The 16,482-nt window shown below is 42.9% G+C and overlaps 1 protein-coding gene across 1 annotated transcript in view; it reads right to left on the bottom strand.

Annotated features, from left to right (window-relative positions):
* The window catches only part of LOC126413328 (unconventional myosin-IXa-like), a 347,425-nt gene that overhangs the window by 194,252 nt on the left and 136,691 nt on the right, over positions 1-16,482 (bottom strand). Inside the window, exon 11 of the mRNA XM_050083235.1 lies at positions 15,648-15,711. Coding sequence (XP_049939192.1) covers positions 15,648-15,711 — 64 coding nt within the window. The remainder of the gene's footprint in view (positions 1-15,647; positions 15,712-16,482) is intronic.

The following is a 16,482-nucleotide window of genomic DNA, read 5'->3' as shown; positions in this document are numbered from 1 at the left end:
AGTACTGTTTTCTCTCCTAACTACGGAAGTTTTCCGAGGATTAAGGATCCTTCTGTAGAGGCCAGAAGCAAAATTTTGTAACTCCGATCGGTCCACGCATGCCGGGCGTCGTCGGATACGCGCTCGCAATAAAGTTATTGTTGCTCAACTGAAGGTCTTCATTCTTCTGAATCACATTAAGCAAAGGTCAGACAGCCACCAGTTTAGCTGAACCCGAGAAGTGGTGACCCTGACGTGATTCAAGCAGAGACCAACGTGATTAAGAAGAAGCAGCCATGAGCTACGTAAGTAACGAGCACATAATGACTGAACAGCAGGCCCTCTCCAGGATTGCAGTCCGTTTGCCGCCGTTCTGGCCCGACAACCCAGTACTCTGGTTCGCGCAAGCGGAGGCAAGTTTTGACTGCACTGGAATAACGGTCGAAGCAACTAAATTTGCGCTGATTGTGAGCCAGCTCGACCAACGTTATGCAGCCAAGGTGCAAGACATGATCACAGCACCGCCCGAGGCTGGAGCTTACTCCAGGCTAAAATCAGAGTTGATTCAACAGATGGCCGCGTCACAAGAGGACCGGATACGTCAGGTTCTGACACAGGAAGAAATTGGCGACAGGAAGCCTTCTCAATACCTGAGACATCTACGCAGCAAAGTTGACACCGTTACTGTGCCAGACAGTCTGCTCAGAACGCTGTGGAGCAGTAGGTTGCCACCGCAAATAAAAGCCATAATCGCCTCACAAACGGACATGCAACTGGATGATGTGGCGCAGCTAGCAGACTGGATTCAGGACGCGATCACACCGGCTCCTGTCAGCGCATTCATGGCGTTGGGCAACAATGCAAACAGTACCGCGTCTGTAGCACGGGCCGACCATGGTTCACTCGCGGCCAAGGTTGAGCTTTTCTGCGCCCAGGTCAGTGCGTTGCTGGTACGTGACGACGACAACAATAGAAGAAGCCGATACAGACGGCAGCGTTCGAGAAGCAGATCTTCCGGCGGTACTACCACTCCGCAAGGCGCGGTACCGTTGTGCTGGTACCACCGACGATTCGGCGATCAGGCAAGGAAGTGCACATCGCCATGCTCGCACCCAAACACCACCGGCGGTCGACAATAGGCGCAACCGACTGCCAGTTATCCTCCAAGCGCCTGTTCATTACCAATAGGAGTTCCGGCGTAAAGTTTTTAATTGACACTGGGTCGGACCTGAGTATCATACCACAAACAGCCATACATCATTGTCGGCCGCAAACTGCCTTCCGCCTGACGGCTGCCAACAATTCTTCCATCGCAACATATGGCACACAGAGGATGGAGCTTAATCTCGGCCTACGTCGCGCGTACGAGTGGAATTTTACAGTGGCTAACGCCACAGAGGCGATCGTCGGGGCTGACCTCCTGGCGCACTACCACCTGCTGCCGGACATCGCGAACGCAAGCTTGGTAGACAGCGTCACTGCCTTAGCAGTCACGGGTTTCCGTCGCAACACCGCAACGCACAGTGCCAAGTTGGTCCATGCTACGGAGGGTGAGTACACTGAATTACTGCTTAACTATCCGAACTTGACCAGGCCGCCCGGCGCTCCCAGGTTCATACCACATGACATGATGCATCACATTCAAACGACTGATGGTCCCCCAGTAGCATGCCGACCTAGGCGTCTCGCTCCAGACCGATTGAAGATAGCGAAAGCTGAATTTGACGCCATGATTCGCGAGGGCATAATGCGGCCATCTAAGAGCCCGTGGTCCTCCGCATTACATCTTGTTCCGAAGAAGGGTGGAGCTTGGCGCCCATGCGGTGACTACCGTGCGCTTTACGCGCGAACTGTGCCGGATGACTACCGCGCGCTTAACGCGCGAACTGTGCCGGACAGATATCCCGTTCCGTTACTGAGGGATTATAATCACGCTCTACATGGTGCCACGGTGTTCACAGTTCTGGACTGCGCTAAAGCGTATACACAGATCCTGGTGGCCAATGACGACATTCCTAAGACTGCAATAATAACGCCTTTCAGTTTATTTGAAAGCAAATTTATGACTTTCGGTTTACGCAATGCCGCTCAGACCTGGCAAAGGTTTATAGACTCGGTTCTCCAGGGGCTGCCGTTTCGTTTCGCCTACCTGGACGATGTGTTAGTGTTCTCTGCTGACCATGAACAACACCGACAACATCTGCGAGAGATTTTCGAGCGATTGGAGCATTACGGTGTCGTCCTGAACATGGACAAGTGTGTTTTTGGGCAGTCGGGAGGTGACATTTCTTGGCCATAAGATTTCTGCTGAAGGCTCTCTTCCTCTGTCCGAGAAGGTAGACGCTATCTTGCAGCTACCCCGACCAACTACGATCAAAGAATTACGTCGTTTTTTGGGGATGCTCAATTTTTATTGACGACGCCTTCCCCACGCTGCGGAACTGCAGGAACCTTTGACGGCGGCATTATCAGGCCCCAAAGTAAATAGCAAGTCTCTGATACAGTGGACAGAGGACATGTGTTCTGCGTTTTAGGCAACAAAGAAGAGCATGGCCGACGCGGCGCTTCTCGCACACCCACGGCTCGACGCGCCATTAGCAATTGTCGTAGACGCGAGCCAGACGGGGATCGGAGCCATGTTGCAACAACGCATGGCAGCCACTGGCGTATTATTCCCACAAGCTTTCGCCTGCACAGAGAAAATGGAGCACATACGACCGTGAGCTCCTGGTGGTATACCAAGCAGTGAAATATTTCCGTCCCCGAGTGGAAGCGCGAACTTTCACGATATATACAGACCACAAGCCACTCACGTTCGCCTTCCGTCGGAATAGTGTCAACTGCTCCCTCCGTCAATTTCATCACCTTGAGTTCGTGGCCCAGTTTACTACAAACATTAGACATATTTCTGGGATCGACAACATTGTTGCAGATTGCCTTTCACAGATCAGCAGTGTTTCCATTACCATAGACTTTCCTGCACTGGCACAGGCACAGAGAGACGACGAAGAACTCCTTGCCTATGTTAAAGATACGGCTTCCGCATTGCAACTGAAACTTGTTGATGTTCCGGGGCAACATACACACATACACAGCTATACTGCGACATTTCTCGTGGCCGACCTCGTCCCTTTCTGACGCCGGCTTTTAGAAGACAAGCCTTTGATACAGTACATGGATTGTGCCATCCAGGGGTACGCCCGACATTCCGCCTAATATCGCAACGTTTCGTATGGCCGGGCATGCAAAAAGACTGCCACGAGTGGGTCCGTCTGATCTTGTCTTCAGTGCCAACGCTGCAAGATTAACCGCCATGTACACACACCGGTCGGCGATTTTCCTGATACCACCGCCCGCTTTGCCCACGTTCATTTGGATGTAGTCGGACAGCTTCCGCTTTTGCAATGACTTGGTTGGCAAGATTTGGCTGCCCACTACATATTACCACTGACCGCGGACGGCAATTTGAATCAGACCTGTTCTCACAGCTGGCCAAGTTCTGTGGTTACACCCACCATAAGACCACAAGTTATCATCCAGCAAGCAACGGAATGATCAAACGCTGGCACCGTTGTTTGAAGGCCACGCTGATGTACCACGAAGAAACCTGGACAACCACAATACCAGTGGTCTTGTTAGGCTTACGGATGACTTTCAAACCAGACCTGGGGTTGTCAGTGGCAGAACTGGTTTATGGAGAAACACTGCGCCTTCCTGGTGACTTTGTAGACGATGATGCCACAGAGACAGTTGCTACTGGCCAGCCGGATTTTTTGCGACACTTGGGGGACCATGTATCAAAGATTTGCCCTCCGAAAGCCACATGTCATGGCAAGCCGCCCACATTCGTGCACCAGGACCTGGAATAATGTCGTCACGTCATGCTCCGCACTGAGGGCGTTATACCGCCTCTACAAGCTCCTTATTCTGGTCCATATGAAGTGCTACGGTGCAGTGCCCACACGATGGATATCCCAGTGAACGGCAAAATCACGACTGTTGCGTTGAATCGGGTTAAACCTGCATATGTTTTTCCTGACACACCACTAGCGGCACCTCGTCATAGGCATCCACCTACCGCTGTTCCAGACACTGACGCCACATCTCTGGTGCTGGCTCTTCAACATCCGCCTCCTGACGCTGTTCCTCCTCCTCCGACAAGGACGACCCGTTCTGGACGTCGTGTGCACTTTCCGGCGCGGTATCTCGACGCTGACTCTCCGCTTCCGCCCGGGGGGCTGATGTAGCGACGCTGCCGCGCGCTAATTCAAGCTCGCCGGTGTGTGTGTGTGTGTGTGTGTGTGTGTGTGTGTGTGTGTGTGTGTGTGTGAGAGTGCAGTGCTGTGCGGTCGTAATTACTGTATACGACGACTGTGTAGTTCCGCGCCCAGCCTCTAGAGGCGCTGCGTTTTCTAGCTTTTATATACGTTCTGTTTATTATTATTATTCCTTGTTTTTTGAGTTAATTAGTAGTTCCGTGCCTCCTGGCTTGTGTGGACGAGTACTGTTTTCTCTCCTAACTACGGAAGTTTTCCGAGGATTAAGGATCCTTCTGTAGAGGCCGGAAGCAAAATTTTGTAACTCCGATCGGTCCATGCATGCCGGGCGTTGTCAGATACGCACTCGCAATAAAGTTATTGTTGCTCAACTGAAGGTCTTCATTCTTCTGAATCACCTTAAGCAAATGTCGGACAGCCACCAGTTTAGCTGAACCCGACAAACCCAGCAGGAAATGCAAAATGCTGCTTTAAGTGAATGGAGGTCCATCTCAAAGAGTTTCTGATGGAAGATAAATGTGTGTAATGGACATTGGTAGTTGTGTACCTTGCCAAACACGATTACTCACATTGGCACAAAGTGGCATGTCCTCAATGGTCCAAAATTATCTCCCATGTTTGGAAAGCATATTGTACTAACAGTACGTAATCCTGCCTTAAATACATTGTAGCAAATAAAATTCATCTTTATTCATCTTCTCAGATGTATTTTTATTTTGCAAATCATTTCGAGTTCATTCTGTCCTTTTTCATACCGCCTTTCCTCCATGTCGTATCATACATTTTCTGGAACTTTCTCTCTATACAAACTACCTTAAGTCCCCACCACCACCCACCCACACAGCCAAGTTTTAGTGTTAATAAGATTTATCAGATATCATCTGCACAAGCACATCATTACCTCCAGTAGAACCTTGCAACGAGGTACAAGTGATGCCTCTGAAACACACACTACAGGTATATATTACACTCCATAGCTTTGTGTTCATATACAGATACATCTCACAAAAATTCCCATGTTTTCCTATTAAGATGCAATTAGAGATAGAAAAAAATTAATTATGGAACATTATTACAAAACTGTACTTTAGCAGACACAGAAATACCACAAAAATTACCGCACATATTCAGCTCTCTATATTTTAGTTGTCACAATGGGTGGTCCTTTCTATCATTACATGTTTTCTAATGTGAGTCCTGTAACAAAATGCTTCTCCAAAGACCACAAAAATAAGCTAACTTGGTTACAGTCTATCAACAGCTGTTAAGTCCAAATCCTATTACAAACTTTATTGCCACAGAGGAATCTTTACAGCAGTAAGAAAAGAGGAGACAGGAAATACATTTATGTCAAACCGTGTGTCGGAGTCTCTTGTTAAATTCCAAACCACTGCATACTCTCTTAACAAAGCCAAAGAGAAAAATACAGAGGAAACCTGCTTTTACACTTTTCATGAGAGTTTTAAAAAGTGGTGTAAAACTCATGAAAATGTAAAATGTGGGAAATAACTTTTTAAGCAGTAAAAGTTGGGTGTAGGAACCTCCTTGCCCCTTACAATTTTGCACTTTATGAATAATATATGTACATAATAGGCAACAAAATACTCGTCAGGGACATGTTTATTACGTAATAAAGGTTACCTGAATGTTAAGCTGCTTACATAATTGGAACTGTTAAGTGTCTGGGAAGCTGAGGCATCTGACTTAATTTCGTTCATCATCACTGATGTTTTTGGAAAGCCTGCAACTGTGTCATTTATCATTTAAATAATGAAACACTGCACAAGTTAATACTTTTTCATGCTTAGCAAGAGAATTTATTCTCATTATCACATGTAAATATTTACATAAGTATTTTGTGTGATGTTTGCATGCGTGTTGTTCTCTCTCTCTTGCATTGTAGTCATCTTTTTGAGACTATAAGTTAACCTGTGCCTCCTCCACTATGCAAAAAAACCATACACACACACACACACACACACACACACACACACACACACACACACCCATCAGTCCCACTGTTTGTGAAACATCACAAAAAAAATACTTATGAAAATATTTGCATGACAAATTCTCAAAACACTTCATGCTAAGCCTGAAAAAGTATGTAAAGGGTGCACCGTTCTTTTATTTAAACCAGACATGTTTGAGCAACACAAGGAGAGCAAAGGTGTCAACTAGCAGTACAAGTGGTCAAAAAACAAAACATGCAAAATTTGCATTCAAATAATGCAAAGGTGCCATGAAGATAACAAAGCAGTGTAAGTGAAGTAGAGACACTTTGAAAATAATTGTGATCTGTCATGAAATCTTTGTTCGAACACAATTGGTCACTCCCATCAGCCACCATGCCAATTACAACTTGGCAACGACAGGCGACAAAGCACGAATTGTTCCGACTCTTAGCGATTCAGCTCTACTGAGCAGAGCATCATGCTGTTGAGAAAATTAACCATGTAACATTTGGAAATGCTACTTGAAGGCCAGCCTCATTCTACGTCAATTGCGTCAGCTTTTTCTCCGTAAACATTGTTTCATAAAGTGTACATCAGGCAAAAATTATTAATAGGGTAACACCAAAACAGATGCGAATTAACACTGTAAACAGGAAATTTGATAAAACGTTACTTCCGGGAATGTAAAAGGCATAATCCGTATTGCTTCAGGCAGGGGGGTTACCTTCATAGTCTGGGATGTTATTGAATTTAGCATATGGTAAAATTCAGGAGTAAGTAAGAAAGACACATTTTTTTGTTTTCTCCAAAAAAATTCCTGCCCCGAGATACAGGCCTCCATTTTGAAGATGTGAATTTCGGAAACATTTTTAAAATGCTGTATCTCTCTAACAGTTCTGGGTATTTTGTTAGTTTTTTTTTTATTTGAAAGATAATTATTTTATGATTACAATGGTATCCTCCGTTTGGACATATCTGTCAAATTTCTTTTACTGTCACGTTTTGAATTTTTTATAATTTACAATTTTTTTTTTTTTCAAAAATGCCAATCCAGAAACGTTAGATTTTTTTGTTGATTAGCACCATTTAGTACTATATTCTCTGTATAGGAGAGCTTCCACTTTTAAGTTGGACAGGTTTTATTTTTAAAAAATCATTTTTTTTTAACTTTCAAGCATAATGTATGTCTTCACTGAAGTTGTTTCTTACTAATTTCTTTGTTGCAGTGTTTATTTTTATTGTCTTTGTTGCAGTTATTTCTTATCACTTTCTTTGTTGCAGTTATTTATTTTCACTTTCATTGTTACACTTTGTTGTAGTTTCTTGTCAGTTTCTTTGTTGTGGTTGTTCATTGCAGCTTTCTGTATTGTAGTTATTCAGTGCTAATTTGTTTACTAAAGAAGATTATAAGAAATCTGAGACATCCAGTGAGTTCTGTGTTTTCGTGAGGGATTTGCCAGTTGACAAAGCTGCAGTGTGTTCCGTGAAAAGGACTATTTGAAATGTCTTCTGAGAGAGTCAAGTGTGCTGACTATTTGCACATCCATATAAGGCAAACAAAAAAACTTTGTTCAGGTTGGGAATAAGTGTTCTCATTTGAAAACTCTGTTTCTAGTGAAGATGTTTCCAGTGACGAATTTGTGTGTTCTAAATGTTTTGACAGAATAACAACAATGATAGTATCTGAACAAGGTGAAGCTTCCCATGGTTCAGATTTTTAATCAATAGAGGCACAAGCAAATACCGTGAATCAGTCAATTACAGAGGCAGGTGTTAGTCCTGTTAAGTAACCATGGTCAGTGAAGTCGAGTCATAAGCTCTATGCATCAAGAAAGTGCAGAGAAATTACTAAAGTTATGGATGAATACACTACAGCAAAACTGACCCCTCTTACTTCAGAAGAAAAAGAACCAAAGCTCTCTTGCACCCCCTGTTACGAATTTTTCACAAATATCAATTCAGCTGTTGAATATTGTGCATCCTACAGTGAAAAGCTGCAAGTTTTAATGTGAAATGTGTTTTGTTCATATCATAATGTACACAATTTCAGATCATATGTCTGATGTACAGGAGACATGTCAAGGTAACAATTAGCTTATTTGAAATTTTGTCACACTTAGAATAATACTTTGTGGAGAATTTACTGATTTAAAATTTGTCAGACTTACAGTATTTACATCTACTATAACTATCATAAATTTTTGTTCCATTTTAGGGACCCAGCTCAAAGTATCATTTCGTCCTTCATGAAATCTTCCACAGAGTAGTAGCATTGTTCAGTTAGAAAATCATGTATCTTGCTTTTTAAAATATTTATCATCATATTCATTATGTCTCACTCTTTTATTGTGCTGTGAATTTTCATGGCTATATATTAACTATTATTCCAGAAACATTTTCACAGAAAACAATTTTGAACCACATTCCATCAGTTTCAAAGTACATGGTAGACAAATCAAGAAATGTGAGGTCTGTAAAAGGAGTCTTAGGGGGAAAAAAGGACAGGTATACACTCGCACACACACACACACATATCCATCTGCACATACACAAGACACAAGCAGACATTAGTAAAGGCAATGAGTTTGGGCAGAGATGTCAGTCGAGGTGGGAGTACAGAGGCAAAGATGTTGTTGAAAGACAGGTGAGGTATGAGCGGTGGCAGATTGAAATTAGCGGAGATTGAGGCCTGGCGGATAACGAGAAGAGAGGATATACTGAAGGGCAAGTTCCCATCTCCGGAGTTCTGAAAGGTTGGTGTTAGTGGGAAGTATCCAGATAACTCGGACGGTGTAACACTGTGCCAAGATGTGCTGGCCGTGCACCAAGGCATGTTTAGCCACACGGTGATCCTCATTACCAACAAACACTGTCTGCCTGTGTCCATTCATGCGAATGGACAGTTTGTTGCTGGTCATTCCCACATAGAAAGCTTCACAGTGTAGGCAGGTCAGTTGGTAAATCACGTGGGTGCTTTCACATCTTCTAATAACATGTAACCCTCACAACATCCCCACAACGACCCCACTAAGTTTTATTTACATTCCCTCCGCAAACATGCCTTCGCCCTAGCCAGATTACACTCCCATATTTTATTTTCTCAGGCTTGTCTAGCCAGATTACACTCCCATATTTTATTTTCTCAGGCTTGTCTGGCATTTGGCATTACCCCCAAAGGCCTCACACTTAAAAGTTCCCATCTCTGGCTGTAACCCTTCTTTCCGTCAGTCCCTGTACCAGTTCCAAACTGAACAATCCATTGCTCTCACCCACCTAATCCTTCGCCTACACATCAACTCAGCCAATGAACACACCCATCAACTCCTATCCTTAATAAAAGTCCTCAATCTTTCCTCTCCCACATCCACACCGGCTGTTCAGAGCATCCTCTTACAGGTCAACCACAAATTAGAACAGCATGCCACCCTCCACCTCAAAAAACTATCCAATCTCCTGGTTTCCCACCTCCGGAAAGGCAACTCACTCACCCTTCACAACCTTTCCAGCTAACCTCAACCTCCTCTCGTTGCACACAGACCCAGTCTCTCCCATCTACTCAATCTCCCACCTCCAGCTCCACTGCCCCCAAAACCTCAAAATTCCAATCACCACAATCTGGAACCACAACACCCTAATTCAGTAGTTAACCTTTCCTCCAAACCTCTCTCCCAATCCAAAACCTCTGTCCTATCCAAAGGCCTCACCTTCAGCCCCACTCCCAGATTCAACCAAACAGCCCTTGTCAAAGATTTACTGTCCTACACCCGTACTCTCTGCTGGAAATATCACTTTGCCACGAAGAAAAATGATCCTAATCCTACTCCTAATGATCCAACTCCCCAAGACACTATCCAAATTTAACCCTGCCCGGAACAGTTCTGTCCTCCGTCACAGCGGGACCCACCTCCTCTTCCTCAAAATCACCCTCTCCAAACTTTCCAGGAATTTCTGACTTCCAGCCTTGCCTCTCAATCCTTCTTGAAAAACCTTAATCCTACTCCCAACATCACCACTGCCGAAGCCCAGGCTATCCGTGATCTGAAGGCTGACCGATCCATCGCCATTCTTCCGGCGGACAAGGGTTCCACGACCGTGGTACTTGATCGTCGGGAGTATGTGGCTGAGGGACTGCGTCAGCTTTCAGACAACACTACATACAAAGTTTGCCAAGATAATCCCATTCCTGATGTCCAGGCGGAGCTTCAAGGAATCCTCAGAACCTTAGGCCCCCTACAAAACCTTTCACCTGACTCGATCAACCTCCTGACCCCACCAACACCCCGCACCCCTACCTTCTACCTTCTTCCTAAAATTCACAAACCCAATCATCCCGGCCGCCCCATTGTAGCTGGTTACCAAGCCCCCACAGAACGTATCTCTGCCTACGTAGATCAACACCTTCAACCCATTACATGCAGTCTCCCATCCTTCATCAAAGACACCAACCACTTTCTCGAACGCCTGGAATCCTTACCCAGTCTGTTACCCCAGGAAACCATCCTTGTAACTATTGATGCCACTTCCTTATACACAAATATTCCGCACGTCCAGGACCTCGCTGCGATGGAGCACTTCCTTTCACGCCGATCACCTGCCACCCTACCTAAAACCTCTTTCCTCATTACCTTAGCCAGCTTCATCCTGACCCACAACTTCTTCACTTTCGATGGTCAGACATACCAACAATTAAAGGGAACAGCCATGGGTACCAGGATGGCCCCCTCGTACGCCAACCTATTCATGGGTTGCTTAGAGGAAGCCTTCTTGGTTACCCAGGCCTGCCAAACCAAAGTTTGGTACAGATTTATTGATGACATCTTCATGATCTGGACTCACAGTGAAGAAGAACTCCAGAATTTCCTCTCCAACCCCAACTCCTTTGGTTCCATCAGATTCACCTGGTCCTACTCCAAATCCCATGCCACTTTCCTTGACGTTGACCTCCACCTGTCCAATGGCCAGCTTCACACGTCCGTCCACATCAAACCCACCAACAAGCAACAGTACCTCCATTATGACAGCTGCCACCCATTCCACATCAAACGGTCCCTTCCCTACAGCCTAGGTCTTCGTGGCAAACGAATCTGCTCCAGTCCGGAATCCTTGAACCATTACGCCAACAACCTGAAAACAGCTTTCGCATCCTGCAACTACCCTCCCGACCTGGTACAGAAGCAAATAACCAGAGCCACTTCCTCATCTCCTCAAACCCAGAACCTCCCACAGAAGAACCCCAAAAGTGCCCCACTTGTGACAGGATACTTTCCGGGACTGGGTCAGACTCTGAATGTGGCTCTCCAGCAGGGATACGACTTCCTCAAATCCTGCCCTGAAATAAGATCCATCCTTCATGAAATCCTCCCCACTCCACCAAGAGTGTCTTTCCGCCGTTCACCTAACCTTCGTAACCTGTTAGTTCATCCCTATGAAATCCCCAAACCACCTTCCCTACCCTCTGGCTCCTACCCTTGTAACCGACCCCGGTGTAAAAACTGTCCCATGCACCCTCCCACCACCACCTACTCCAGTCCTGTAACCCGGAAGGTGTACACGATCAAAGGAAGAGCCACGTGTGAAAGCACCAACGTGATTTACCAACTGACCTGCCTACACTGTGAAGCTTTCTATGTGGGAATGACCAGCAACAAACTGTCCATTCGCATGAATGGACACAGGCAGACAGTGTTTGTTGGTAATGAGGATCACCCTGTGGCTAAACATGCCTTGGTGCACAACCAGCACATCTTGGCACTGTGTTACACCGTCCAGGTTATCTGGATACTTCCCACTAACACCAACCTGTCAGAACTCCGGAGATGGGAACTTGCACTTCAGTATATCCTCTCTTCTCGTTATCTGCCAGACCTCAATCTCCGCTAATTTCAATTTGCCGCCGCTCATACCTCACCTGTCTTTCAACAACATCTTTGCCTATGTACTTCCGCCTCGACTGACATCTCTGCCCAAACTCTTTGCCTTTACAAATGTCTGCTTGTGTCTGTGTGTGTGTGCGCGGATGGATATGTGTGTGTATGTGAGTGTATACCTGTCCTTTTTTCCCCCTAAGGTAAGTCTTTCCGCTCCCAGGATTGGAATGACTCCTTACCCTCTCCCTTAAAACCCACATCCTTTCGTCTTTCCCTCTCCTTCCCTCTTTCCTGATGAAGCAACCGTTGGTTGCGAAAGCTAGAATTTTGTGTGTATGTTTGGTTTGTTTGTGTGTCTATCAACCTGCCAGCACTTTCGTTTGGTAAGTCACATCTTCTTTGTTTTTAGAGATATATATCTTTGCTTTTACAAATGTCTGCTTGTGTCTGTGTATGTGCGGATGGATATGTGTGTGTGTGTGTGTGTGTGTGTGTGTGTGTGTGTGTGTGTGTGTGTGTGTGTGTGTGTGCGCGCGCGCGCGCGCGCGCGAGTGTATACCTGTCCTTTTTTCCCCATAAGGTAAGTCTTTCCGCTCCCGGGATTGGAATGACTCCTTACCCTCTCCCTTAAAACCCACTTCCTCTCGTCTTTCCCTCTCCTTCCCTCTTTCCTGATGAGGCAACAGTTTGTTGCGAAAGCTTGAATTTTGTGTGTATGTATGTGTCTGTTTGTGTTTGTATCGACCTGCCAGCGCTTTCATATGGTAAGTCACATCATCTTTGTTCTTCCCTATAAATTTTTAATCCACTCAACTATACTAAATTACTGCAGACAAGTGTAAATTGTTACATATTGAAACAAGCAGATGCCTGTTACTACTATCTCATATTTTAAATGAAAAAAAGTTAGAAATGTGTTTGACAATTATGTCACGAGTCTTGACGCACAAATGCAACATTACACAAAACTGAAGATGAAGAGAACATCTTACAGTTGATTACCTGCTAAGGTGGTAGTATATAATAAAGTACAGCAATTTATTTTACAGAGGTGTTGGAAACTTTAATCATGCAAGCATAATATAATTACATGAATGGTTTACAACTGATATTTATGGTGCAGCCATATCTACTATGTAGCACAAAAAAGATGTTATTCAAAATATTTCCGTAAAATGAAAGACACTGTATGACAAGTCTAGCTTCTTGGCTTTGTGGTAACTAATGGGTTAACAAAAGATTAAGTGGAAGAAAGACAAATTCATGCGTAAGTACTGGACTGAGTAATTACAAGGGCACCAGCAGGATGTGACACATCAAGTGCAATTTTTAAAATGATGGGAGAGCAACAACACTTACGCAATCCTGTTAATCGTGAGATTCACTGCCGAAAGTGTCACTAGGTGGCTACACATGGAAATGAGAAACAACAGTTATGTTTTTAACCAATAAATGCAAATTTTTAAATGTATGTAAACATTTTACTCTTCTGTATCATTTGTTGTACTGGTCACAGTAATAAAAAACTTTGTATGGAGAAAATATTCTAAGCCTAACAAAATTGTCACAATTCACAAAATGCACCTGGTAAAACAACTTCTTAAAGTTATAATACACATCTATTTTATATAATGCACAAACATGTAATAAATGGTCAACGAGTATAAAATTAAAGCAATTTTATTTAAAGAAAAAAATTCAGTGCTCTTAGCAACTACATCAAGAGATTGCATTCAAAATCTATCAAACACATGTTACGGGTTGGGCAATTTCAATACTCACAGACTGCCTACGGCACCATTTGAACATACATATGTGTAACTGTGCACAATTACCGTCACAATCAACCCTACAGAATAAAGCTGGTACAGCATCTCATTAAAAAATCTGATGATTCACACTAACACATTAATTGTTAACAAATATCTGATCACACTGATTTACCTGCCCCCCTTACATTGAACAATATGAAACAAATTTTAATTCCTGCTGTTTAAAGTTATCAACTGTTCTTTGTGCTTCTGCTACGTGGGTAAGTTCTTGAAATATGTCATACAGCGACATGTGAGAGGTGAAAAGTAATTTTCCCAAGTATAAACTACAAACTTTAATTCTAAATAACTAACTAACCTGTAGAGGTGCAGTTACATGCTGTTGATACCGTAAAAGCCCACTGTCTATTCAGTTAGTGAAAGCGTCTATAGTGGTAAAATATTTTGGGGCAACACATTTCTCATTTACGTTATTAACACCAAAATCAGCGTAGTCACAATTAAAATAATGTATAATGTGAATGAGCTGATTTTTGCTCTTATTTGGTTTATATTTCTATTTTCTCTTCAGCATATTCATCAAATATGCTAACATACCTCAAATAGATTTTTCAACTCCAATACAGGATCTGCTTAAAAAAAATAGAAAAAGGCATAGAAATATTAGGCACTTCAATAGCCCAAACAATTGCAAACCAAGTAACATGATTAGGACGCAAAACAAGAAAAGGCAAAAAGATATTAGCAGTGGCAGCAAGGCTTTCAAATGTAGATGTGCAAATATCAGTTAAACAATCAGGATCAAATTCATCATGGCTGGATAAAGAACTGAAAGACCTGAGAAAACTGTGGTGGGACGATGTAGCAAGGTCCAATGCAGCTGCTACTTATCCAAATAACCTCAACAACAAACATTTTCAGTAATCTTCAATATGATTTGAAATCTACATGTGACAAACTACAGAATCTGAAACCTAAGTTGAAGGATTTTCTCTGTTGTTCATCAAGATCAGTCACCTCAGTGACAGTGGAAGAGTAGTTTGCAACAGACATTTTCTTACTCTGTGCTGGAAACTGTCTTGTATGATATCTGACACAAAAGACAAAAGACTTTTGCTGCAAATCTGTGCATGTATCAAATTTGTTCAACCAGTGGTGGTTGTCTTCAAAGTAGAAACAACATGAGTCCACATATATGCATTTGGTCCTACCACTGCCCAAAAGATTTAAGAAAGTTGTTTTCCATGAGGTTATGTAACAGCTCAACTGGTTTTGCAGTTCAGACAGACCACGTGTCACGGCATAAGGAAAAAGATTAAGGTCGGAAAACAGTCATACATGAATACATCACAAATGCCATATGAAATGCGGAGAGAGACAGTATAATACACAGAAATGCCAATCAATTTGAGACAGTCAAAAACTAAGTATGAATTAAAAAAATTGTGCTGAGAGGAAAATTAAAATTAAGGCCTTTAAAAAAGTAGTTGCTTTAATGAAACAACTGCAGGGTGTTTCATTAAATAACGTACTTTCCATCACGAAAGAAATATATTTTTTACTTTTATCAAAGGTTATCTAACAAAATTACCTCAATCTCAAAAATCTACCAATACCCACTATGAAAACACTTAAATCTGTAGATGTGTCTTACTGCATTTATATGCATGGAATGTTGATAAGTCTAAGAAACTGCCCGAACAAAGACCAATGGTGTATGTATCAAGGTACTTAGCCTCAGAAAGCAAGATCAATCATAATAATAATAGCAACAACAACAATAACAATAATAATTACCTGATCAAATTTTCGTTGGGAGAATGATTTCGGCACCGGTTCTGAAGTCCAGGTTTGCTACCATCTGTGCATAGAGTAATTTTTTATTGGTTTAGAGCAGAAAAGCATTTTGCAAAACTGCATTCCAGTATGTAGAGAAAATTTAAGATTATCTATTCCTAGGATCATCGGAACAAAAAAATTATCACTAAAGAAGTGCAAACACTTCTAAGGAGATCTGGTAAGTTGTTTTTAATTGCATAACATAACAATCACACACACACTGACACAGGCTAACTATTGACAAAAACGAAATATTTTGGAACACCATGTCTAAAAGGAAATCATCTATGAATAACCCTTTCCCACTGATGACGAAGTTAAGTATATCACTGAGCCATTCAATCTGCCTGACATTTAAAAAAAATTAATCGTTGCAATGTACATTCTTAAATCTGTAGAAATATATTTCCCACAATTGTTTTGTACATAACACTTAAATTTTTTCCTTTGATTCCAACACACATATTTCAATGGGTATAAGCCTACAACATTCTTTGTTACACATTATCCACAGTGTTCATAATCTATAATATTGATACTTGGATATGAGTACTAAGATTGCCAAAACTGTAGATAATGAACAAATGAGTAACGAAAATTAATAATGAGTACAAACAATACTTTAGATGTTCTGAATATATTATTACACTTTTATTTTTCCATGATTCACAATGCACGTCAGTGTGCGGAGGTCTGAACATAGTCACAACAGTGCGATGTGGGCTTGCACATCTATTCGAATCAATACAGCTTAAAAGTTTTCAGTGTATCAGAAGTGCAGCATGGTAGTTTC

Source organism: Schistocerca serialis, chromosome 7 (genome assembly GCF_023864345.2).
Source record: "Schistocerca serialis cubense isolate TAMUIC-IGC-003099 chromosome 7, iqSchSeri2.2, whole genome shotgun sequence".
NCBI lineage: Eukaryota > Metazoa > Arthropoda > Insecta > Orthoptera > Acrididae > Schistocerca > Schistocerca serialis.
Note: the sequence above shows the minus strand (reverse complement) of the source record. Positions and strands in the feature narration are given on the sequence as shown.